This window comes from Puma concolor, chromosome E2, assembly GCF_028749965.1.
Source record: "Puma concolor isolate L17-30 chromosome E2, mPumCon1.1.hap2, whole genome shotgun sequence".
Taxonomy (NCBI): domain Eukaryota; kingdom Metazoa; phylum Chordata; class Mammalia; order Carnivora; family Felidae; genus Puma; species Puma concolor.
Genome location: NC_141681.1, coordinates 20097692 through 20124871, shown reverse-complemented (window position 1 = coordinate 20124871; position 27180 = coordinate 20097692). Strand labels below are relative to the sequence as shown.

The window sequence follows — 27180 nt, the reverse complement described above, 5'->3', positions numbered from 1 at the left end:
GTGTTTAAAAACAATGCCATTTATAATAGTATCAAAAATATGAAATAATTAGAGATATACCTAACAAAAGATATAAACAACATGTATACTAAAACCTCAAAAATATTGCTGAGAATTATTAAACAAGACTGAAATAAAGGGAGTGAAACACCTTTTTCATGGACTGGAGGACTAAATATTAAGATGTCAATTCCCCCATATTGATCTATAGATTCAATTTAATCCCAGCAGACTTTTTAAAAATATGAATTGACAAGATGAACCCAAAATTCATATGGAAATGCAAGGGACCTATTAGCCAAACAATTCTGAAAAAGAAGAATAAAGCTTGAAGACTAAAACTACCTGATTTCAAGACTTCTTATAAAGCTACAGTAATCAAAAGAGTATAGTATTGTATTAGCATACACAAATAGATCAATAAACTAGAATGCAGCCCAAAAATAAACTCATGCATATATGAATAGCTGATTTTTTACAAAGGCACAAATGCAATGCAGAGAAGAAAGGAAAGCCTTTCCAACAAATGATGCTATAACAAACAGATATCTGTATTCAAAAACATAACAAACCAAACTTGAATCAAACCGTATACAAAAAGAAACTCAAAAGGGATTCAGATGTAATGTAAAATATGGAACTATAAAACTTTTAAAAGATAACACAGGAGAAAAACTTTGCTACTTGGGCTTACATGAAAATTTCTTAGACACAGTATTATTAATACAATCTGTAGAAAAATAATGAATAAATTGTATTTCATCAAAATTTAAAACTTCATTCTCTTAGCAGTATTTTCCTTTTAAAAAAAATTAATGTATTTATTTCTGGGGGAGAGAGAGAGAGAGAAAGAGAGAGACAGAGCACAAGCAGGGGAGGGGCAGACAGAAAGGAGAACACAGAAACTGAAGCAGGTTCCAGGCTCCGAGCTGTCAGCACAGAGCCCAAAGCAGGGCTCAAGGATGCAATATTTGGCAAGGATGCAAAAGAAGTGGAACTCTCATATATTGCTGGTGGATACATAAAATGGTACAGCCACTTTGAAAGTTCAGCAGTTTCATAAATTGTTAAACATACACCTACCATTTGATCCAGCCATTTCACTCCTAAGAATTTACCCAAAAGGAAAGCAGGTTATGTGTCCATACAAAGACTTGTACACAAATGTTCATGGCAGCATTGTATGTAATAGCCAAAAACTGAAAACAACTGAAATGTCCATCAACAGATGAATGGATAAACAAATGACCATAAAATGGAATACTACTTAGCAATAAAAAGGAATTAACTATTGATATACACAACAACATGGATGAATCTCAAAATAATTACGCTGAGGGAAAGAAACCACACACGAAGAATATGTACTGTATTATTCCATGTACTGAAAAAAAAATTAAACTACTCTATAGTAACAGAAGGCAGATCAGTGGTCGTTTGGGGAAAGTGGGTCAAGGAAGGGACGAAAAGAAGTATTATAAAGGTGCATGAGGCTATATTCCCTATCCTGATTGTTGCTACTGTTTGCATGGATGTGTGTGTGTGTGTGTGTGTGTGTGTGTGTGTGTGTGTGTGTGTGAGACTTATCAAAATATAAACTTGAAATATTTATTTGCAACTAAAAATGAAAGATAATCATTTTCCCATAAAATTTTTTACCATACCCTTTAAACAATTTCTTCTCTTGGTTTTAAGGATTTTAAGTTGTATGTAGATTTTGACATAATGCTTGAATTAACATTTAAAGTTCTCAAAGATAGGGGCACCTGGGTGGCTCAAGTTGGTTAAGTGTCCAACTTTGGCTCAGGTCATGATCTCACGGTTCATGGGTTCAAGCCCCGGGTCGGGCTCTGTGCTGACAGCTCAGAACCTAGAGCCTGCTTCAGATTCTGTGTCTCCCTCTCTCTTTGCCCCTCCCCCGCTCATGCTCGCTCACGTGCTCTCTAAATAAAATAAAAACATTAAATAAAATTTTAATAGAAAAATTTTTTTCAAAAAAAAAATAAAGCTTTCAAAGATAAAGAATGAAGACAGGACAGAAGTACAGAGGAACACACTAAAAGAAACTTAGATTTATTGTCAATATTTAGTCTTCCTCTTAAAGGAAATTCAACTGACAATTTGGTTTAATGAAATAATTCATGACCCAATTTGTTAGTGAAAAACCATAATACAAAGGTTATCACTAAGTTGCCTTGAAGCAACAGCAATCATTTATTGATCTTATTCTACATTAATAGAAACTGTAAAAAGGTTAGCTTGCCTGTATGGGTTATCAATAAACCTCTCATCAGCAACAACATGCCAAACAGGATTTTTGATGGAACATAGTGATTTTCAATTCTAGGCACAATTGAAGAAAACAAGAAACTTCTTTATGTATTCCTCTATTCTCTCCTATACTCCCCTCTCATATTTTGATACTTTCTATTATAATCCCTCCCTTCCCAAAGCACCTAATGACATCAACAATTCAAGTTTTATCTTCCCCAGGCTATGAAACCTAGTTTCTTCAATAATTCCTGAAGAAAATAAACAAAAACTCAAGAATATACACAAAAGCACAAGCAATAAAAGAAAACTGGATAAATTGGACTTAAAATTGAAATTTTTTGAGCTTCAAAAGATATCATTAAGAATGTGAAAAGATAATTCACATATAAGGAAGGGAAGAATATACCTATAAATAAGGTATCTGATAAGGGGCTTGTGTTCATAACATATAAAGAACTCTAAAACCTCAATAATAAAAAGATAATCCAATTAAAAAGCAAAGAATGGACATTTCTCCAAAAAAGATACACAAATGGTCAATTAAGTATACGAAAAGATGCTCAACAGCATTAGTCATTAAGGAAATACAAACCAGAACCACAATTAGAAACCACTTCACATCCACTAGGATGGCTACAATCGAAAAGACAGATTATGTCAAGTGTTGACCAAGGATCTGAAGAAATTGGGGCCCTTATACATTGCTGCAGGAATATAAAATGGTACAGCCACTTTGGCAAAAAGTCTGGCAATTCCTCAAAAGGCTAAACATAAATTTACCATAGACTCAGCAATTCTACTACCAAATATATACCCAAGAGAAATGAAAACCTATGGCACACAAAAACTTACACATGAACATTCATAGCAGCATTACTTGTAACTGCCAAACAGTGGAAACCCAAATTTCCACCAACTCTTAAATGGATAAACAAAATATGATATATCCATTCAATGAAATATTATTTGGCAATAAAAAGGAATGAAGATACTGGTACAACTTGAATAATTCTTGAAAATATTACACTAAGGGGCGCCTGGGTGGCTCAGTTGGTTAAGCATCCGACTTCGGCTCAGGTCACAATCTCACTGTCTGTGACTTTGAGCCCCACGTTGGGCTCTGTGCTGACTGCTCAGAGCCTGGAGCCTGTTTCAGATTCTGTGTCTCCCTCTCTCTCTGACCCTCCCCCGTTCATGCCCTGTCTCTGTCTCATGCTCTGTCTCATGCTCTGTCTCAAAAATAAATAAACGTTAAAAAAAAATTAAAAAAAAAAAAAGAAAGAAAATATTACACTAAGTGAAGGAAGCCAGTCACAAAAGCCCACATATTCTATGATTCAATTTATATGTCCAGAATAGGCAAGTCCAGAGACAGAAAATAGATTAGTGATTGCCTACAGTTGGGAGGGGGGTGTGATTGCTAAAGGGCATAGGGTTTCTTTGGGGGTGATAAAAATGTTCTAAAATTGATTGTGGTGATGGTTGCACAACTGTGAATATATTTAAAATAACTGAATTGTATACTTTGGTTGTTTTTCTTTTAATGTTTATTCATTTATTTTGAGGGGTGGGAAGAGGGGAAGCAAGACAGGAAGAGAGGCCCAAGGAGACTCTGTGCTAACAGCGCAGAGCTTGATATGGGGCTCAATCCTATGAATCGAACCATAAGATCATGACCTGAGCCAAAATCAAGAGTTGGATATTTAACCAACTGAGCCACCCAGGCACCTCTCTTCAGTCAAGCTTTTAAGATGAGTTAGGTATTGGGGCACCTGGGTGGCTCAGTCGGTTGGGCAAAAAACACTAAATTTTAGCTCAGATCATGATCTCAAGTTCATGAGATCAAGCCCAACATCAGGCTCTATGAGCCAGCTTGGAATTCTCTCTCCCTCTCTCTCTGCCCCTCCCCCTGCACATACTCTCTCTCTCTCTTTCTCTCAAAATAAATAAACAAACTTTAAAAAAAAGAAAAAAAAAGAGTTAGGTATTCATAATGTCTCCAGATCCTTATTTCCCACCTAAACGTCAATATACTGCAATCGGGCTGAAATATATTAAATGTACTGTTTTTTTTAAGTTTATCTATTTATTTTGAGAGAGAGAGAAAGAGGGGGGTACAGAAGGGGCAGAGGGGATGGGGGAGAGAGAGAATTTCAAACAGGCTCCACACTGGCAGTGCAGAGCCTGACATGGGGCTCGAACCCACGAACCGTGAGATCATGACCTGAGACAAAACCAAGAGTTGGATGCTTAACCAACTGAGCCACTCAGGCACCCCTACTAAATTGACTATCAATAAAACAAATGGCCTCCTAAATACAAAATCCAGCGGACAATTCAGTCATCATCTATGGACACTTGACACTGAATAGCTCAAGCAATCTCTCTCATGGAAGTATTCTCCTAAAGCTGATTTCCAAAATTCCACATTCCTGACTCTCCATTCACCTTCCTGAAAAGTTTTTCTCACACTATAGATTTAAAGGGGTATGTGCACCCCACCAATGTTTACAGCAGCATTATCAACAATAGCTATCAAACTATGGAGAGAGCCCAAATGTCTATCAACTGATAAATGGATAAAAAAGATATGGCATATATATAATGGAACATTACTTAACCATCAAAAAAAAAAAAGAAATCTTGTCATGTGTAACATCTTGGATGGAGCTAGACAGAATGTATTATGCTAAGTAAAATAAATCAATCAGAGAATGACAAATATATGATTCCACTCATATGTGGAATTTAAAAAGCAAAACAGATGAACATATGAGGGAGGGAGGAGAAGAAAGGGAAACACACCACAAGAGACTTAACGAGAGAGAACTGAGGGTTGATGGAGGGAGTTGCATAGGAGACGGGCTGGATGCGTGAGGAGGATTAAGTGGGGCACTTGTGATGAGTAATGGGTATTGTATGTAAGTAATGAATCACTGAATTCTACTTCTGAAACCAATACTGCACTGCATATTAACTAACTAAAATAGGGGTGCCTGGGTGGTTCAGTAGGTTAATTGTCCAACTTCGGCTCAGGTCATGATCTCATGGTTCATAGGTTCGAGCCCCAGGTCAGGCTCTGTGCTAACAGCTCAGAACCTGGAGCACGCTTCGGATTTTGTGTATTCCTCTCTCTCTGCCCCTCTTCCACTTGTGCTCACTCTCTCTAAATTAAACATTAAAAAAATTTAATTAACTAGGGGTGCCTGGGTGGTTCAGTCGGTTAAGCATTCAACTTCGGCTCAGATTATGATCTCACAGTTTGAGTTCGAGTCCCACGTCGGGCTCTGTGCTGACAGCTGAGAGCCTGGAACCTGCTTTGGATTCTGTGTCTCCTCCTCTCTCTGACCCTCCCCTGCTCATGCTCTGTCTCTCAATAATAAATAAAAGTTAAAAAATATTTTTAAAAAATTTAATTAACTAAAATATAAAAAATTAAAAAAAAATACATAAATGTTTTGGGATGCCTGGGTGGCTCAGTCAGTTAAGCATCTGACTTCAGCTCAGATCATGATCTCACAGTTTGTGAGTTCAAGCCCGTGTTGGGCTCTGTGCTGACAGCTCAGAGCCCTGGAGCCAGCTTCTGATTCTGTGTCTCCCTTTCTCTCTCTACTCCTTCACCTTTCACGCTCTATCTCTCTCTCTTTCTCTTTCAAAAATAAACAAACGTTAAAAAAAAAAAAATGTTTTTCTCAGTCTTTTTTTGAGGGCCCTCTTCCTCAGCCAAATCCTTATGTGATGGTGTGCATTAAGGAACACCATTCCCCATCCTTTTCTTTTTTAATATTTAATATTTCTGATTAACCTCCTCCATGTCCATGGATTTAATTTCCATCTTTCAAAGGACAACTCTAAAATCTATACCTCCATGCATACTGTCATGGTGGTTCTCTCAGATTCCCAGTATTCTTGTCTATGTCTCTATTAAAATGGCTATCAGGGGCACCTGGGTGGCGCAGTCGGTTAAGCGTCTGACTTCAGCCAGGTCACGATCTCGCGGTCCGTGGGTTCGTGCCCCGCGTCAGGCTCTGGGCTGATGGCTCGGAGCCTGGAGCCTGTTTCCAATTCTGTGTCTCCCTCTCTCTCTGCCCCTCCCCCGTTCATGCTCTGTCTCTGTCCCAAAAATAAATAAAAAACGTTGGAAAAAAATAAAATAAAATAAAATAAAATGGCTATCATATGGTATTCTAATTATCAGCATGCCTTATTCCCATCAGAATGTCAGTGTCCTGAAATCAGTGTGACATGCAGGGTAGATGCACAATAAATATGCATGTAAATTGTTGAATGATTCTTTAATTTCCTGGATCCTGTGAGATAATCTGCAATATATCCTACAAATAGATTGTAAAATTAATTCCAGATATATAATCCATTAATTTCTCACCTTGTATCTTCTTTGTGTCTTCACTTTCCATGTTTGTCTGTATTCTTTTTCCTTATATTTCATCTATAAGATAAAGATATTTTCTCAATTTAAATCAATGTTTGAGAATTCCAGAATTATAAATGCAAAAGTGTAGGGAAAAAACAATTTTCCTGAAGACAGAAGAGCAGGGACTGAATCTACAACTTATTAAATATGTGATACTGGGTGTGCTTAAGTTCCCTAAGGCTCAGTTTCCTCTTCTGTAAAATAGGAAATCCCTACTTCATAAAGTTGTTACAAGAATTAAATTTGAAAAATACATAAATGCATATGGCATTCTTAAGTATTACAGGCCTTCAACATAGTTTATTAAGTAAATATACACATTTGGTTGACTGAATCTAAATGACCCTCTTGTGGTTCTGCTTCCTTATTTTCTTTTCTTTCCTGTAAGTTTTCATCCCATCATTTCTGATTGGTCACTCCATGAAATGGAAATTTAAAACACACACACACACACACACACACACACACACACACTTTAGAACTGCATTTCTCTACACAAGCTAAGCTTAATACTAAAATTTTGTTTTTCAACAATCCATGGTTTTTTTTTTAATTTTTTTTCAATATATGAAATTTATTGTCAAATTGGTTTCCATACAACACCCAGTGCTCACCCCAAAAGGTGCCCTCCTCAATACCCATCACCCACCCTCCTCTCCCTCCCACCCCCCATCAACCCTCAGTTTGTTCTCAGAATCCATGGTTTTTTCAACATAGTATTCCACTATTAAGCTAAAATCCTTGTTTATATACCACTTGTTAGAATTTTTAAAATAACTGGGAACCCTGATATGGCATTTCACATGCTAAACTGATTTTTTAGAAAAACTATCAGAGTCCAATTAACTTCTTAAAGCAATGAATCAGGACTCACAGAACTCTAGAATTCTTTTTTTTTTTTTAATTTTTTTTTCAACGTTTATTTATTTTTGGGACAGAGAGAGACAGAGTATGAACGGGGGAGGGGCAGAGAGAGAGGGAGACACAGAATCGGAAACAGGCTCCAGGCTCTGAGCCATCAGCCCAGAGCCTGACGCGGGGCTCGAACTCACAGACCACGAGATCGTGACCTGGCTGAAGTCGGACGCTTAACTGACTGCGCCACCCAGGCGCCCCTAGAATTCTTTTTCATTCCAACACTACATGGTTAAAAGGAGACAGCTACTGGGGCACCTGGGTGGCTCAGTTGGTTGAGCACCCAACTTTGGCTCAGGTCATGATCTCGCAGTCAGTGAATATGAACCCCAAGTCCGGCTCTGTGCTGACAGCTCAGAGCCTGGAGCCTGCTTCAGATTCTGTGTCTCCTTCTCTCTCTCTCTGCCCCTCCCCAACTCATGCTCTCTTTCTGTCTCTCACAAATAAACATTAAAAAAAAAACAAACTAGGGGCGCCTGGGTGGCTCAGTCAGTTAAGCGGCCGACTTTGGCTCAGGTCATGATCTCGCGGTCCGTGAGTTTGAGTCCCGCGTCAGGCTCTGTGCTGACAGCTCAGAGCCTGGAGCCTGTTTCGGATTCTATGTCTCCCTCTCTCTGACCCTCCCCCCTTCATGCTCTGTCTCTCTCTGTCTCAAAAATAAATAAACGTTAAAAAAAAATTTTTTAAAGAAAATGTAGATTTAAAACAACAACAACAAAAAACTAAAAATAAGAGATAGCTACTTATCCTTTCTATTTTTTTCTCACTCTCAAAATGAAAATAAAATTCCCAAATAAAAAAATTAACAGTAAATGTGAGAATCTTTTATAAAATAATATATAAATGTATACCAGGTTTGCCATTTTTTTAAACCTAAATATTCCATTAAAAGAAGGATGCTTGGGTACATTATAGTATATTTACAGGATACTGTTACAAGAATACTGATGTTTACTTGACATGTTTAATAACAAGGAAAAATGCTTATGTTACAATTAATCAACAATGGCAAGACTCAAGCTTTTATCTACAGCATGATCCCAATTATGCAGAGGAAATCATAAAATAAAACTACATGGAAAACAACATGTTAACACTTGTTTTAAGCTGGTGGTTCTATGGTGTCTTATCCCACTTTTTTCTATTTTTCACAATTTTTATAATAATAAAAGCTTCTAACATTCAAGTCCTATAATAGGCCAGGCTATATTATGTAAACCTTACAAATATTATCCTTCTAGTTTTTACAACAACCCTAAGAGGGAGTTATAAAGATGAAGACTGACAAGGAGAGCATAAACAATTTGCCCAAACAAACAGCTAGTGAGTGCCAGAGCTGGAATGAGCACCAAGAAAATCTGAGGCCATGCCCTACACTCTTATCCTCTACCACACCTTCTTCCATATGTAAACATGCATTACCTTTGAGAAAATGGGTTAGGATTTGGGATAGGAAGAGTAAATTAAAAAAAAAAAAAAAACTTAAAAAAAATGGACTATGGACTACATGTATCACATGTGGAAGTTTTTTTGCTTTGTAAAGGAGTATAAGGACTATTTCTTTAGTTTTAGTCAACCTATTCTGCCTTTAAATATAATTTTATTTTTACAAAGCTTTAAAAACTAAATGTATTGAAATTGAAACTGACAGAACACATTACCTTCTATTCCCCTTTGTCTTTCTTATACTGTTTTCTAATAAATGACACAATAAAATGGAACTTTCCAGGGGCTCCTGGGTGGCTCAGTTGGTTAAGCATCCCACTTCAGTCATGATCTCATGTCTCATGAGTTCAAGACCCACATTGAGGCCTGTGCTGACAGCTTGGAGCCTGGGGCCTGCTTCAGATTCTGTGTCTACCTCTCTCTCTCTCTCTCTCCCCGTTCCCTGCTCGTGCTCTGTCTCTCTCTCTCTCAAAAAAAAAAAAAAAAAAATTAAAAATTTTTTTTGAAAAAAAAAAATTAAAGTTTTCCAAGTACCCAGTAGCATTAATACAAGTCATTTATTTACTAGCTAAGTGCTTAGAAACATCAACAGCAAAGGGCAAGTTATAACTTTCAAGGGATAATTATAAAACTATATTTTAAATTATGAAATATAGACTATTCCCCAAAACAAAAGCATCTGTTCAATAAAACAGTGTTTTCAGTAATTTAGTGAAGATGCAAATTGTGAGAAGCAAGATTGCAAAATTATTTGCTGTATTCTCACAAAGGGAAAAAAAGGATTTTTCCAGGTAACAGAAGAAACTATTCCATTTACAGGTTTAACTCAATGTACTCCCCAAAACAGTGCTGTTAAATTCAAATTTAAGCAAGAAAACTAGCTGAACGTTACTCTTTTACTTGGCATAGAAAATGTTAACATGAAAAGCTTTTTTGAAATTTAAGTACTACCCCAAAATATCAGAACGATAAATGAAATCTTTCTGTATAAGGCTGGCAGGCTGAAAATCCCACCACTAAATGCCATCACTAAGTTCTTGACAGTGGATGCCCAGCTTGGACTCACGCACAGTGGAAATTTTCCTGAAACTAGGGGAAACAAGGGGAAAAGGGCCAATAGGCAAAAAAAATTGCTGTTACAGTTTAGCTTGAGAAATAAGAGGTGCAGAAAACAAGCTGAGTGAGGGTACGAGGAGCTCGCTCTGCATTCACATTCCCAGACTCAGTAGACTGGAGCAGCCGTTCGTTATGCATTAAAACTCATCACTTCTTCCCAGTTTGCACAGGAAGGCGATGCCCGATCTTTCCAAGTAGGAAAGGCTACCCGCACCCCCTTTTCCCAGTTTGCACTCATTAACACCAAGGCCTGGCTCACCTAAAGAGCTGGGAGAACTCCTTTCGAAGAGCAGTGGTCTTCCCCAGGCTCGTGTTAGGCCAGGACTCTGCAACTCCTGCCAGGGACCGGGTACCGGTTAAGGGCGTGAGTCCCGCCCCGCCACCCACGACTCCTGAGCAGCGGGCGCGCCACTCAAGTGCTGTGGCCCACGCAGTCCGGCCCACGGTCTGAGAAAGGGCCTCACCAGTGGTTCCCACCCCTCCGGTACACCAGAATCATCTGGCGAGAGGCCTGTGGATTCTCAAGTACAATCAGGGTCGGAAACTGCCGGGCTCCAGAGGCCTGACCAAATGGTACGTGGCAATTCTCTTTTTCCCATGAGCTGCTGTGGGGGCTGCGGCCGGGGTCGGCCGCTTCCTGAGGAAGGCCCCTTCCGGCCAGTTCAATCCCCTCAACGGGTTAGGAAGGGAATAGGGAGGCATCCCTCATCCCAGCCGCTGTGAGGGCCGACCGGAGCCTACTGGCTGCAGTCTACCTTCCACAGGAGACCACTGACAGATTCCGGGGCGGGGGCAGGGCAGGGCCCGCACGCGCGGGGAGTGGAAGCCGTGACCTTTACCGTCAAGTCGCGGTGTGCCGTTTCCGTGCTTCCTCCCTCGAAGCCCGCCTACAAACAAGACGCTCCACTCCGTTTCCCGCCCAGCAGGCCAGGCATACTTCCGCTGGGCGGAACTGGGACTTCCGGCTGCTCTCGCCTGCCCACACGCGGTATCTCCCCACAGACAGACGCTCCCCGATGTCCCCAGGGCGGGTCATGGGTAGCAAGAGTACGAATGCAGTGTCCACGAGTGGTGGAAAGTCACAACGTGGAGGGGAAATCTTCTGAGCTCATCGCTCCGGGTTTTTAGGGCTTTTCTTTGCTCAGAGGGGCTTTTGCCACAAGGAGTTAGGAGAGCCGGCTCCAGGTCCATGAGACCAGGTCAGAGACTGTGGCAGCAGGGCACAGCATGGGTTAAGGGGCCCTCCGAGCCCCAAGCCTGGCCCTCAGTCCTCTCTCCCAATCTTCGTGTCTTTGTTTTCTGATAAAACTGTACATCTGAAATATTTGCCTTTTCTGGTAGTCATGGTTGGAAGATGTCCTTTGCTAAAATCTACACATGGGATAAATTCATTATTTAATTAAGACTGTAAGAAAAAATACACTTAAAGCTGTTTCTAATGAAACACAAGAGATTTTTATAAGTAACTAATTACCAAGCCAGAAATAATGAACTCAATTAGAAATGGGTAACTTTTATTCTCCCAGAAAATGACTGCTTCCTTTCCCCTCCCCCACAGAGAACAAGACAACATTATTACAAATGAGAACAATGTTTATTAAGGAAACAATTTAACACTTCTCCCTCAGCAGAATTTTACAGACTAGAGCACAACCTGAAGGCCATTACAGTTTAAATCACTGACACACGACATAGGGTGCTTATTCTACAACTGGAAAGTTGCTGAAGTTTGTGACATGCCACTATAGATGTAAGTATTATTAAAAATTACAAACTGTTTGGTGATTATTTTGATAACCTCCTGAGCAGCAGCTCCTGCAAGGAAAAAGGAGAAGAGCAAATCTTTGAAAAAGGTAAATTTCAAGTTATATAAAAATATTCAATTATGTAAAGAAAACCTTTCTGTTCCAAAAAGAAAGGTGTTTAAAAATAAGCCAAACAGGAGCGCCTGGGTGGCTCAGTCGGTTAAGCGTCCGACTTCGGCTCAGGTCATGATCTCGCGGTCTGTGGGTTCGTGCCCCGCGTCGGGCTCTGTGCTGACAGCTCAGAGCCTGGAGCCTGTTTCAGATTCTGTGTCTCCCTCTTCCTCTGACCCTCCCCTGTTCATGCTCTCTCTCTTTCTGTCTCAAAAATAAATAAATGTTAAAAAAAAAATTAAAAAATAAGCCAAAACAAAGCTTACTAAGTCACATCAAAATCAAGGACTACAATTTTTTGTAACTATGTTATTAAAGGAAATAAAAATCTGTCCTATACATTCACACGTTGGGATATTATGCCACAGATTAAAAGAATGAATTATTTTTAATTGTGGTGGCAAGATATACTACGTAAAAAAGTCAAAACAGTAGTATGGTTGATTGTACTTTTTAAAAAAATACATATAGACAGAAAAGATTCTCAAAGACCACCCAGACCACCCTTCTGTTGCATTTGAATTTTACCTTGTGCATATTTTACTTTTATAATAAAATAGGGGTAAAGGTATATTTGTTCTAAATACATCTATAATTTGGAAACGATCCACATTAAATACTGCCAGGTTGCCATATTATACTCAGTAATAGACTTATACAGTAGTGAGTTTTGAGCAATTACTCAAAGAAAACAATAGAAAAAACAAAAAACTACCAACAAAAAAAATTCTTCATCTTTTATAATATTCACATTCATTGATTCAATAAAATATGAGACTCTATTACATACCAAATCCTCTTCTAGGCGCTAGGAATAAAGAACAAAAGACAAAAACCCTTGCCTTCATGGATCTTACTTTTAACTAGTAAGGGAAAGATAATTTGCAAATTAGTAAAATGTATACAAACGTATAGAAATGACCCTAAGGACTAAGGCGAAAAAGCAAGGAAGAGGGATACATATGAGTGGAAGAACAGGGACTCAGTTTTAAATTGAGGAGTCAGGAATGGCCTCATGCAACTAAAGTAACATTTAAACAAAGACCTGAAAGAAGTGAGGAATATAATGGTGTTGTGCAGAATACAAAACACACATGTTAGGGACTGAATGTCCTCAAAATTCATGTTAAACCTGTAATACCCAATGTGATAATATTTGGAGGTGAAGAGGATACTGGAGGTCTTTGGGAAGTAAACAGGGTTAGATGAGGTCATGGGCTGGGGTCCTCACAAAGGGTTTAGTGCCCATATAAGAAGAGACCCCCAAGAGCTGTGTCCCATCTGTCCTCTCCCCTCCCTGCACAAAAAGGTTATGGCACACAGCAAGATGATAGCAGCCTACAAGCCCTGGACAGGCTTCCTAGAAACCAACCGTGCTGGCCCTGACCTCGGACTTCCAGCTTCCAAAGTTTTTTGGTGGAGAGAGGAAGAGAAAGAACCCCCACCAGGCTCCTTGCTGTCAGCACAGAGCCTGATGCAGGGCTTGAACCCACAAACTGTAAGATCATGACTAGAGCCAAAACCAAGAGTCAGACACTTAACTGACTGAGCCACCCAGGCACTCTTCAACTTCCAAAGTTTTTATGAAAGAGTGGTAATTTTCATTTAAAAAGTATTTATTTATTTGAGAGAGAGAGAGAGAGAGAGAGATAAAGTGGGGAAGGGGCAGGGAAAGAGAGAATCCCAAGCCGACTCCACTGTCAGCTCAGAGCCCGATGCAGGGCTCGAACCCACGAATCGTGAGATCATGACCTGAGCCAAAACCAAGAGTTGGATGCTTAACCAACTGAACCACCCAGGTGCCCCAGAGATGGTAATTTTCAGTTGGGCCTTGAAGAACAGCAAGATTTTAGACATGCCAGAAATAAGGAGATTTAAGGCAAATGGCCCTGAAAGTTAAGGATTGAAGGAACAGGAAATCAAAGGCATGTCTGGGGGAAAAGGAAGTCACTTGAAAAAACCAAGGGCAGAAAGGCTGAGTGGAATCAGAACACAGTGTATTTTTAATGTTAAATAAGGGACTCTGGACTTGTTTTCTGAAGACCATTGTAGTATGTATGTGTTTACTGGCAGGGCAGAAGGTTAATTGAAAGACATGATCAGAGCTATGCTTTAGAAAAATTAATGACTCTTCACTTTAAGATGGACAGCGGTGGGAGAGATGCAAAGCAGAAAGACCAGTGAAATAAACTAAACAGAACATCCTGCTTCACTGACTTCCCTAGTTAAAATAGCTATAAAAACAAAGTTCATAATTGTACTGTGTAACCACAGATGCCAGTCTTCTCATCTGTGGAACTCACCTCCTAAGAACGCAGCAATGGTGTGTGGCTCAGCAGCTCCATATCGGCAACTACAGAAAAGGATGGAGACATGAACTTAGATTAGCCTTATGACAGGACAGGTATTATCTCTCATCTGCCTTAAAAAATACTCACAATTCATGGACATAATCATCTTTCACCATTACAGATAATCCATATTCCTGAAGGAAGCCAGTGAGACAAGACTTCAGCTTTCCTATATCTTCTTCAACCTGGTAGTTAGATACCCCTACAAATACATAATGTAAATCAATTTTCATTAAAGTAAATATGCAATTCAAAACCAATGGCTCTTTTTAAAATCCAGTTTGAGGTGTTCTTTTTTTTTTTTTAATTTTTTTTTTCTCAACGTTTTTTTATTTATTTTTGGGACAGAGAGAGACAGAGCATGAACGGGGGAGGGGCAGAGAGAGAGGGAGACACAGAATCGGAAACAGGCTCCCGGCTCTGAGCCATCAGCCCAGAGCCTGATGCGGGGCTCGAACTCACGGACCGCGAGATCGTGACCTGGCTGAAGTCGGACGCTTAACCGACTACGCCACCCAGGCGCCCCTAAAATCCAGTTTGAGGTGTTCTAATCAATATAGTAAGGTATGAAACTGAAGAACAAAAATAACAGAAAGCATGAGACCAGTATTTACTATCACAAAGCTGTAACAATCAAAGAAACCATCTAAAACCTATTAAAAATTCAAGTTAGGCAAATCTGCTTTGTTTACTGCTCTATATCCAGTATCTAGAAGAGTATCCAGCACATAGTTGGTGTCCAAGAATTATTTGATGGAAGAATTGAATGAATAAGTAAGTAATGTCTTATTTACACACTTTATAAAAAATTAGGGTGTTTAAAAAATATTATGGTGTTTATTATCCATTTCCAGGAAATTAAATGACACTGAAGACATATAGCTATAATAATAAGTAACATTTATTGAATTAACAAATGCTGGACAGTGTTCTAAGTACCATTTATATTAATTGATTTAATCCTTACAACACTCCTATGAAATAGGTACTATCATTATCCCTGTTTATAGGTGAGAAAACTGAGGCACAGACAGATTAAGTTATTTGCCTGAGTTACTTAGCTCGTAAATAGCAAAACTGGGATATGAGCCCAGGAAGTTCTTAATGATTAAACTGTAATGTTTCCAAACATTATTATTTCCAAGCTATTATTATTTCTTCTGGAAGGAAAAATATAATTGCTGTAATATTCAAGTGTTTTTAAAATATCAATATTTTGGGGGGTGCCTGGATAACTTAGTCAGTTGAACGTTTTAACTTCGGCTCAGGTCATGATCTCATGGCTCATGGGTTCAAGCCCTGAGTTAGGCTCTGTGCTGGCAGCGAAGAGCCTGGAGCCTGCTTTGGATTCTGTCTCCATCTCTCTCTGCCCCTCCCCTGCTCACACTCTACTTCTCTCTCAAAAATAAACATTAAAAAAAATTTTAAATATCAGTATTTTTTGGCTCCTCTAGTTTAAAAACTATCACTACTCTTCCTCATGATAACACCAACCCTTTACTAAATACTTACAAGGTGCCACATAATATTAAGTGATTTTCATACATTACCTATATAACCTTTACAAACTGGTAAATACTATTATCATTATTCCATAAATGAGAGAACTGAGATTTGGAGGGAAATAGTGATTCACCAAGGTCAAGAGACAGTAAGTGACAGAGCTTGGAAGCCTGTGCTTTATGTGGTAGCTAGTCTCCCAAGATGGCTCCCCAATGAACGCTCCTTTGTGCCCTCATGTAGTCCCATCCCACTGTTAATCTAAACTGGCCCTGTGAAGCCAACAGAACATGATGTAAGTGATGCCGTGTTCTAAGGCTTCTGAGGCTAACTCCTAAAATACTTTGTACTTTCCACCTGGATCTTTTGGAATGTTAACTTTGGGGAAGCAAGCCACCATGTAAACAGTCTGCCCTAGGAATACTATGCTAAAAGGAATCCCCAGTTAGCCATGGAGAGATACCTGACTAGCCCCCAAGCAGTTCCAACTATCCCAACTAAAGTGCCAGTCAATGAGTGAAAATGTCATCTTGGATGTCCAGCTCAGTGAAACCTTCAGAATGACTCCAGCCCCAGGCATCATGCAACTCCATGAGTTCCCCTCTCCCCAGTGAGAACTGCCTAACTGAGCCCAGCCAATCCACAAAATCACAAGATAATAATTTACTGTTTTAACTATGTTTGGGGATGATTTGTTATGCAATAAACCAAAAATACAAGCTAATCAAACAATACACATAAAGTAATACATATTCGGTGTTTATTCCTTTTCTTTCTTTTGGTAAGCTTGCTCATTAAGACTGTAACTCAGACATTTGGGGCAACAGATTTTATGATATTCCTAGAATGTGCTGCTATGCAGTAAACTGGCACAATTAAAATTTTCATCTTTTTGTTTTTAATTTTTATTTATTTTCAGAGAAAGCCTGTGAGCAAGAGCAGAGAAGGGGCAGAGAGAGGGAGAGAGAGAATCTCAAGCAGGCCCCGTGCTGTTAACTCAGGGCCCAACATGGGACTTGATCTCAAGAACCTTGAGATCATGACCTGAGCCAAAATCAAGAGTCTAATGTTCAACTGACTGAGCCACCCAGGTGCCCTTATCATCTTTTTTCTTTGAAGTTTATTTATTTATTTACAGAGAGAGTGTACGTGGCCTTATCATCTGAAGGTGCCCTTATCATCTTTTTTCTTTAAAGTTTATTTATTTATTTACAGAGAGAGTGTATGTGGAGGAGGGACCACGGCGGGGGGGGGGGGGGGGGGGGCGGTGGAGGGAGTGGCAAAGAGAGGGAGAAAGAGAGAACCCCAAGCAGGCTCTGCACTGTCAGCACGGACCCTGATGTGGGGCTCAAACCCACAAACCATGAGATCATGACCTAAGCCAAAGTCAGTCGCTTTACTGACTGAGCCACCCAGGCACCCCTAAAATTATCATCTTAATAAAAATATTCTGGGCAACTGACGATCTTTGTGTTTATACCAATTCTCCAATTATTACATTTACAGACAAAATTCAAGTCATTAGCATACTTTTTATGGCTTTCTCATTCCACTAAATTAAACTCATTCTGAGTCTTAGAAGTAAACTATGGAAACTGACAGAAAAAAATAGTTTTATTCTATATGCACTCAACCAACATTCCCCTGTAATAGTTTAGAATCAAACACCATCTGCAAATACTTAAAAAACAAATGGTATTTCCTCACTGAGATGAACTAGGTGTAAATTGTTTATGATGTAAAATTCAAGCACCACTACTGTAAACACCCAAGAAACTTCAAGAATTAATTCAATTTAAGTATTTATTCAAGACTTTATTGTAGATGATAATGCGACTGCTATTCTTACCTGGATATCTACCATGTTGTTTATGAAATCTATCAATAGCCCGTAACATTAAGTATAATACTATCTCATTATCGGGATTGTCCATGCTAGAAACTGAAAGGAAAAAAAAAATTTCAGTATAGTGTGGATAATTCATTACATAAAAACAATGCAGAACTGCATTTACTATATGCTCAAGTTTCAGGATACAAGGCAATTCTATTACAAAATTTAAATATTTTGTGACAATAAAACAGAAAATGATAAATAACAGTAAAACAAAGGCAGATATGTTAAAATGAAACCCAATGGTCTTATGGACGATCAATTATAGTCACATAATCTCTATTAATGTAGTAACGTTCTGACTTTATGTCATCTTCGTATCACATGACTTATTCAGTAACCTAAACATGATTTTATGTACATATTAAGTTTCATAATTTGCAATTATAACTACTTAGAAGTAGGACTACTTCTTGGTTTATAGAATAAAATTTAGAGTATAATATTTATATTATCCTGTATATTATCACCATGTACTCACTATTATATACAAAATATTTACATCTCTAAAATTAATTAAAATTAATAACCTAGCATCAAAAGGTTATTACACTTACTTATTTCATCCTTGTTAATTGTATCCAAGCCATATTCTTCAGCTAAGGATCGACATCTTACCACTCGAAGAAATGCAGAATTGGTGCCTGAACACAGGGAAGACATTATGGAAGTAAACAGGTGAGACATTTGAATATTCCAAATCACAAGTCACTTTAAGAACAGGAAATTTTGTGCATACTCTTTACAGACATGGAAATGTGAAGAAATGTCTCTTCAGTTCTAATGGTTAGCAGAGAAGGCATTTAGAACACAAGTCATCTGAAATTCACATCCTTGGCACTACAACAAGCTCAGCACTGAGTAAGAAGGTGATGGCACCTCTCTGAGCTTGTTTTCATTTGTAAAACAGGGATAATATTACCTATGAAAGTTGTTCTGTGGATCAAATGTGCAAATGTATGAAGTGCATACTTAGCACAATGCCTGATAGGACTCAGTGAACAGTAGTGTTTACCATATTATGGATAAGTAGTCATAAAGGAGAGCATTATATATGTTGTGTTCTTGGCATATGTAAGACTTTCTAAAACAACAACAACTTTGTATTAGGGAAATTTTCAAACATACCCCTAAGTAGAGAAAACAGAATAAACTCTCAAATACCCAACACCCAGCTTCTAATCTGGGATCATATAATCTAGTAAAACAAACACAAATGCAAAAACAAGATGCAAGATTGGTGGTAGCAGAAAACATTAAAACTTGGCCTAAACAAGCACTATGGTAGAGCCATTAAAGGGAGAACATGGATAAATGTATTTTAAGGATGGAGACATACAGAATATAGATTTTTGCAGAAGCTTAGGGCAATAGCTACAGGGAAAAATCCTCAGCATGTAGAACAAATTTTATTATTCTTAAACAAATTCTTAAATAAAAGAAAATGCTTTGGGTCTCCTGAGGAGTTATCAAGAAGACCCCAGGAGCCGACCCACTCTGAAACTAGATGACAAAATTCTTAATTCCATCACAGTCATTTAACACAGATCAAAGTAAGTATTTAAACCAATACTATCAATGTACATGTGACTCAAGACTTCACATCCAAAGTCTTCAGATAAAACTTTTCCAAATTATTTAATAGTAGTAAGCTGAAAATAATTCTGTATCAATGACAATTTTCAATTAATTGACCTTCATGTCTTTTTAGCACTGCCATACATAGATATACTCTATCTCTGACCCAGTTTTGTTTTGTTTTGTTTTAAGTTTATTTATTTTGAGAGAGAGAGAGTGTGCACAAGTTGGGGAGGGGCAGAGAGAGAAGAGGAGAGAGAATCCCAAGCAGGCTCCGTGCTGTCAGCACAGAGCCCAATGCAGGGCTAGATCTCATGAACCACAGTATCATGACCTGAGCCAAGATCAAGAGTTGGCTGCTTAACCAACTGAGCCCCCCAGACACACTTGACCCAGTCTTAAAATACCTTCTCTATTACGAGAGGAAAAAAAAAAGCAGCTTACTCAGTAATTATTATCTATACCACTGAGACCATGGAAAATTTTAAGTCTTAAACATTTAAAATTTCTGCAAACATTTTGTGGCACATTTTTATCAAGCAAAATGAGGAAGTTAATTCAAGGGGACTTACAGAGTAATTTTAATTCTTTCTCTGAAATGGACTCTGGTGCCTGTAAAGGGATAAATGCAGGTTTCACTCCAGTGTAAAAAAGAAGATGAAGAGAGGTGCAGCACAAACCCAATCACTGTGAGATGGGGAGGCTTTCCCCAAGCTCTGGAAGAGGACTATAAAAACACCTTGTTTGCTTAGTGAAGGTCTTTCTCATTAGGCAGGTAAGTGAGTGATCCCTCTAAAGAAGCCCAGAACCAGTACCACACGCTCTATGTCTAAACTTTTTTAGCTCCCAACTTACACGATCAAGCCAAATGGAGCTGTACCATCCATCACAGGCACAGTGCGTTCAGTTCAGCAGCTTACCTGGCCGATAGACTGCAACAATTTGGCAACATGATTACCCACAGCAGCAGCATCTTTCTTTGCTTTTTCACGGTAACTGGAAAAGAACAATAAAAGGCTATTTTTAACAAATTTTAAAATTAGCAAAATTAAAATTTTTTTAATGTTTATTTATTTTTGAGAGAGAGACAGAGCACGAGCGGAGGAAGGGCAGAGAGAGAGGGAGACACAAAATGTGAAGCAGGCTCCAGGCTCTGAGCTGTCAGCACAGAGCCTGATGTGGGGCTGAAACTCACAAACCGTGAGATCATGACCTGAGCTGAAGTCAGAAGCTTAACCGACTGAGCCACCCAGATGCCCCTATAATTAGCAAAATTTAAATATCACCATGAAGTAAACAAAATCTCTTTCCTTTTCATGAAAAAATACTGGTCTGGTAACATACAGAATGTGAAAATGCCATGGAAACCCTACCAGCAAGAGCTGTTAGTGGCTGGAAATCTTCCCAGTGTTGGTGATGGACTCTTGCAATCTACTAATGACTGGGCTCCCTCTGTAATTAATAGCAACTTAAAAACTACCCTCCTAGAGGGATCCATGATCCATGCTTCTGAGAGGACCTGACAAAATACATTACTGAAGAACATAATTTATCTCCTTAAAGTCCAAGGAAAGTTAAATACTTCAGAATTGTCCATCTACAAATTCATGTAAAAACTTTAAGTCTATTTACATTTTCACCCTCTTGTAGATGATCGGATTGTACTATCTCCAGTGTGAAGTTATAGTTCTGTCTATCTTCAGTTGACTTTTCCCAAGTTTTAAGTAGTTGAACTTTTAGGCTAAGACAACAAAGATGTAGCAGACATGAAGAGTGTTTAAGATGTCTAGAGAACAGAGATCTTCTGTGTGACATCATTTGGTTCTTGAGGAGCCCAAGTCAGCAGCCCTGGATTCATGAGCAACGTGCTAAACTACATAAGGGTAATATACAGTGAGACTCATACTTATGACAGTCTATCTGGGTTCAGGCTAGTGATACCTAGAGAGCTGGTGTCTATCTAGTCACAAACTCTTTAAATTATGAAACATTATGATTAAAAATTAATCAAACTAAAGACTTTAAAGTTTTAAGTTACAGATAAAAGATCCTATAGCACCATGGTTAAAAGTATGGAGCTGAGTTGCATGGGTTCAAATCCTGGTTCTGCCATTTACCAGCTATCTGGCTCTGAATAAATTACCTCTTCTATGTTTCAGTCTCCACATCTATAAAACTGGGACAATAATAGTATCTCTCTCATGGGGTTGTTGTAAATATTACATTAGTTAATACACAGAACAGTTCATTGCAGAGTGAAGTGCTCAAATATTAGGTTTTTGTCACAAAATATGAAAGAAAAAGTCTGCCCCCTAGAGAGTATATATGGGAACCATCTGTACTTTCTGCTCAGTTTTGCTATAAACCTAAAACTATTCTTTTTTTTTTTCCTTTTTTTTTTAATGTTTATTTTGGGGAGACAGAGAGACAGAGTGGGGGAGGGGCAGAGAGACAGGGAGACACAGAATCTGAAGCAGGCTCCAGGCTCCAAACCATCAGCAAAGAGCCCAATGTGAGGCTCAAACTGAAGCCGGATGCTCAACCGACTGAGCCACCTAGGTGCCCCAACCTAAAACTATTCTAAAAATAGAATCTATTTTTAAAAATCTGCCCCCTAAGTTTTTAAGCTTATTTTTAGACAAATTACAGCAGACTTTCATTTGATTTCTGATAGAGTGGTAAAATATATTCATCTGTACTATAAACAGATTTTCTGTTACATAGTTTGAAAACAGTGACTTACACATTTTGCAGCTTTATATATTTGCTTGAATCTGCGATCATATCAGGAATTGTGCCTCGAACAGGTAAATTTCCTTGACCCTCTTTGGCCACAAATTCTTTTAAGGCGCGAGCTAAAATCCAAAATGATGGAGTCTAAAAGAAAAAAAATTAGCATTAAGCAGTATCTGAATTTGACTCAAAGGTTAAGACAGCACTATTTACTTTATGTTGTTACCTGTTTGGTGATATTTATGCAGCGATCATCATTAAATATATCTTCAATACTGCTTGGGATCTAACAAAGGAACATGATACATTTACTAAGAACATGCCCATCTGTATTTTCACTATTTCCCCAAACAAGTTCTTAGAATTTCCACATAGTAATCAAATACAAACTTCTGATGTGCTTATTAGACTTTTATTAAGAATCAGTACCAGACGGGAGATTTGATGAGGAAAAAGAATGGAAGAAAGTCCCCTTCTGCCCACTGGTGTCAGCATTAAAGACTGACCATTCTCTTCCATCATGATTAGAGTAAAAAAGGAGCCAAAATAAACCTGTTTATATAGTTACATTTGAAGATATAACAAAGATTTCGGACATCACTACCAAGCTAGGTTTGTAGTGATGTCCTTCATGTGTTTCCATCTTGTCAAAGATTTGAAACCCTTACACTCTAAGTTAGTTATTATTAGAAGAGACAACAACTCTGACAAAAACTACATAGTAAATTAAGTACTCGTAATGCTGGCAAGATCATCATACATTAATGAAAACTACCGAAATTGTAGGCTTGGACTCTTACAGCTGTGTGGAAAAAAGAAATCTCTTACCAAAACCCTCCTAACTGGTCTGCTTCTATTCTCCTTACAAGAGCCGGAATGATTTTTTAGAAACATAAATCAGGTCACTCCACTCCCCACTTAAAACACTTCGATGCCCCCCACCCGATCCTAGAACTCCTCATCCTTTTGTTCTACTCGAATTGTGTTAATAGCACCTGGTGCATTATCTGTTTGCTTAGTTCACTGTCCCCCAACTATAAGAACCTTGTTCTTTTTTTTTAACTGGAGTAAATTTTACATTCAGTGAAATGAATTTTAAATGTACAGTTTGATGCATGTCTTTTTAATCATCACCTCAATTAAGACACAGAAAATTTTCATCACCCTAGAAAATTGATTGACAAAGCACATATTTTTAATTACTCAGCAACACGATCTCATTGTCTCTGACAGCTAAGTGCTTTCCTAATATGAAAGGCAGCATTTTTTGCCGTTTTAAATTATAAGAAAATTCTATCTTAAAGTAACAGCTGTGTTATTCCAAATTTTCCAAAAACCTCACTGGCAAGACTTTAACAACAAAACAAAGGGCATATAAACTGAGTTATCTTACAAATAATGTTTTACAGTGTCATTAAGAACATCTTCCATTATATCCAAACAACTACTATCAAAAGCAAATGCAGGATAAGATTTAACTTTTGAGCAACCTATTTCGTACCAGCAAAATATCACCCTTGTTATAAAATTCCTACACCCAAACTGTTACTATTCACAAATCATATACTTCAAATAATTTATATGAATCATTGTATCACTACTCTATGATGAAGCACTGATACCCATTTTAACAAGGATGATATAAAATCTTATTAAAGAAGATTCAATCGATATGATAGATACTAATTTCTAATTATGAAACAGTTGTCTATGAAACAACTATTTCATATGAGGACTTCAGAAAACACCCTTCTTGTATGAATGCCTCAGCAAAACTTTTTTTTTTTTTTTTTAAGTAGGCTTCACGCCCAGTGCGGAACCCAACGTGGAGCCCAAACTCATGACCCTGAGATCAAGACCTGAACTGAGATCAAGAGTCTGACGATCAACCAAATGAGCCACCCAGGCGCCCCTCCTCAGCAACACATTTAATACCTGAGTTGTATTTAGTGCTGTGTTCACATTTTTAATAGCTTCTTCAAAATTCTCTTCATCTTCCGGAGTCCCATTTTCATTCTTTAGAATTCCTAGAAAAATAGAAATTGGCTAGCAAAATAGCCCTTTTCTTCTCACCCCTTTTCTCTACCTAACATTATGGAAATAACTTCATCAGATCTTTCTTTTGAGAGAGAAGGAGTGCGCTAGGGGAAGGGGCAGAGGGAGAGGCAATCTTTTTTGTTGTTGTTGTTTTTTAATGTTTTTAATTTGCATCCAAGTTAGTTAGCATATAGTGCAATAATGATTTCAGCAGTAGATTCCTTAATGCCCCTTACCAATTTAGCTCATCCCCCCTCCCACAACCCCTCCAGTAACCCTCTGTTTGTTCTCCATATTTAAGAGTCTCTTCTGTTTTGTCCCCCTCCCTGTTTTTATATTTTTGCTTCCCTTCCCCCATGTTCATCTGTTTTGTATCTTAAAGTCCTCATATGAGTGAAGTCATATGATATTTGTCTTTCTCTAATTTCGCTTGGCATAATACTCTCTAGTTCCATCCAGGTAGTTGCAAATGGCAAGATTTCATTCTTTTCGATTGCTCAGTAATACTCCATTGTATTATATACCCCACCTTTATTCATTCATCTGTCGATGGACATTTGGGCTCTTTCCATACTTTGGCTATTGTGGATAGTGCTGCTACAAATGTTGCAGTGCATGTGCCCCTTCGAAACAGCACACTTGTATCCCTTGGATAAATACTAGTAGTGCAATTGCTGGGTCGTAGGGTAGTTCTATTTTTAAACAGGGAGAGGCAATCTTAAGCAGGCTCCACGCCCAGCACAGAGCCCAGCTGGGGGCTCTATCCCAGACCCGGGGATCGTGACCTGAACCAAAATCAAGAGTCGGATGCTCAGCCGACTGAGCTACCCAGGCACTCCAAACCTTATCAGATCTTAAAAGAAGGATTGGATATTGAAACTTAAGAACAAACAGGCTTATTGTTACTCAAATTATTTTTAGTAATATTAATAGCTAACCTTTATTTTTTACTTTGTATCAGATATGGTTAAACGTACTTCAGATTTTACTGTATGAATGAATCCTCACAACAACTCTATGAGCAGTCCCCAATTCCTCCTCTACTGATGAGGAAACTATCATTAGTCATTTTAAAAACTATACAAGGAGTGGCTCCAAATCTCCTCTGAGGAAAAATAAAACTCATGATGCCATCAGTCTGACAAAGCTGCTGACAGAAATCCAATAAACAACTTCAAGCAATTTGTTTTTCAAACTTTATACAACATTCAGTTACATCCCATCATATTACCTTGTCTAATCAAATCTCTGAAGTCTTCTTTTTCCTTATACGTTTTAGGTATTCGTCCATTTGTCTAAATTGGTTAAAAATTTTAAATTCTAGTTATAAAAAACCAAAACACGGAAATTGAGAGTCCAAACTTCTCCCCATTCTCCCATCTACATGAGATTTCATCAGCAAATACATACCTCAGTGAAATCAGAGGCTGACTTGAAAGAAAACAAAAACTGCAAGCCATTTTTCTACATTCCCCACTGCCAGTTTCAGAATGACATTTATTGATATTTGATTTCACTAGTAAAAGTATCAGTATCAAAAGAGGAACTGCCAGATTTAAACAGAAAAGCACCCACCTGCCCAATTACCACATAAGGAAAAAAGTTAATCTCCTACTCTCCTTCACTGAAATCCTTTATAATAAATTGAAAATACAGTCACATATGGAATTTGTTTTTAAAAAAAAGACATACTTCTCTATACCACTGTGCTAAATATTTAGCTACGATCACAATCCATGGAGTATGGCTGTGGTCCTAAAAATGAAAGAAATATCGAAGAAAATGTCAGTATTAGTTAACATTAATTTACAGTTATTCTTCATTAAACCATCTCATTTTCAACAAATTCAATAATATATATGATCATCTTCCAGTATATGTAGTATAATGAATGAAGGAAAATGAACTGGGTTAATGAAATTGCTTTATAAGCTTTTTTATAAGCAGTGTCCAATTTAATCCTGAACTGGCAGGCTTGTACGATGATTAAGTTTTTCTAAGTTTATTTATTTTTGAGAAAGACAGAGTGTGAGTAGGGGAGAGGCAAAGAGAAAGGGAGACACAGAATCCGAAGCAGGCTCCGGGTTCCAGGCTGACAGCACAGACCCTGACACGGGGCTCAAACTCACAAACCGTGAGATCATGACCTGAAGCGAAGTCAGATGCTTAACCGATTGAACCACCCAGGCGCCCCAGGTTTGTACTATGTGGGTCCCCATTTTCCCATCAAGAAAACAGTCTCAGCGACTGCCACCCAAAAAGAAAACTCAAATCTCTTGATTTCAGAAACCAATCCTAGACTGAGAAAACTGTCTCTTGTGATGAAACAAATAACCAAATACCCACATTTTAATTAATACATGGGTAGGAAAAAACACATACTCCTTTAATTATATAGTCTGTTATAAATATCATTATTTCCATAATGAAATATGGAGTTGCCTTGGTAACTCTTCAAACATTAAGTTTCAAAAGCAATCAATTTCAACAAACACCCACCCCAAATTCATACTATTTTAAAAAGTACATCTAATTGTTTAGAAACGGGCCATGAAGAGGTCTGCTGGGATATGTTAATGTCTAATTTCTTGACCTGGGTGTTGATTACACAGATACAGTCAGCTAATGAACTTCTCTTCAATAAAAAAGCTTTTTAAATTTTGGTCAAAACTAAATTTATTTCAAAACAATTAAGTACAATGTTGTTACTACATAATCTGGATGACATGAATATGGATGTTTATAGTATTTTCTCACTTTGGTGTAATTCAAAAACCTTAGGTTAAAAAAAAACTTTTAATCTATCTATAAATTGAAGGTTATATATACTACCAACCTTTTTTTCCATATGATCCAAATCATATGACTGAAAATGTTCTCTCAGTTCAGGAAATGGTTTATCCAGTCGTAGATCCTCTAATGCATTATCTGGATGAGATTCTATTACTGTGAAACAAATAATCCCAAAACATAAACTTCTTTAGT

The 27180-nt window shown here is 38.1% G+C and overlaps 2 protein-coding genes across 8 annotated transcripts in view; both read right to left on the bottom strand.

The window, feature by feature from the left end:
• Positions 1-11687, bottom strand: part of TERB1 (telomere repeat binding bouquet formation protein 1) — a 46582-nt gene extending 34895 nt beyond the window's left edge. For 2 of the 3 annotated variants that reach the window (XM_086689252.1, XM_086689251.1), the window contains exons 1-3: positions 11026-11687; positions 10446-10521; positions 6662-6724 (exon numbers count right to left, since the gene is read on the bottom strand). In XM_086689252.1, coding sequence (XP_086545378.1) covers positions 6662-6692 — 31 coding nt within the window. In that variant the 5' untranslated portion in view covers positions 6693-6724; positions 10446-10521; positions 11026-11687. Of the gene's footprint in view, positions 1-6661; positions 6725-10445; positions 10522-11025 lie in introns of those variants that run through there. The other variant, XM_086689253.1, reaches the window with a different exon arrangement.
• A 71-nt stretch (positions 11688-11758) lies between these two features.
• Positions 11759-27180, bottom strand: part of NAE1 (NEDD8 activating enzyme E1 subunit 1) — a 48612-nt gene continuing 33190 nt past the window's right edge. For 3 of the 5 annotated variants that reach the window (XM_086689256.1, XM_086689257.1, XM_025920484.2), the window contains 13 exons: positions 27032-27141; positions 25888-25950; positions 25427-25490; positions 24094-24185; positions 22385-22444; positions 22169-22302; positions 20346-20421; positions 19998-20037; positions 18405-18491; positions 17803-17895; positions 14541-14655; positions 14406-14455; positions 11759-12001 (listed from right to left, as the gene is read on the bottom strand). In XM_086689256.1, the coding sequence (XP_086545382.1) occupies positions 11892-12001; positions 14406-14455; positions 14541-14655; positions 17803-17895; positions 18405-18491; positions 19998-20037; positions 20346-20421; positions 22169-22302; positions 22385-22444; positions 24094-24185; positions 25427-25490; positions 25888-25950; positions 27032-27141 (1094 nt within the window). In that variant the 3' untranslated portion in view covers positions 11759-11891. The remainder of the gene's footprint in view (positions 12002-14405; positions 14456-14540; positions 14656-17802; positions 17896-18404; positions 18492-19997; positions 20038-20345; positions 20422-22168; positions 22303-22384; positions 22445-24093; positions 24186-25426; positions 25491-25887; positions 25951-27031; positions 27142-27180) is intronic. The other 2 variants (XM_086689254.1, XM_086689255.1) reach the window with 2 other exon arrangements.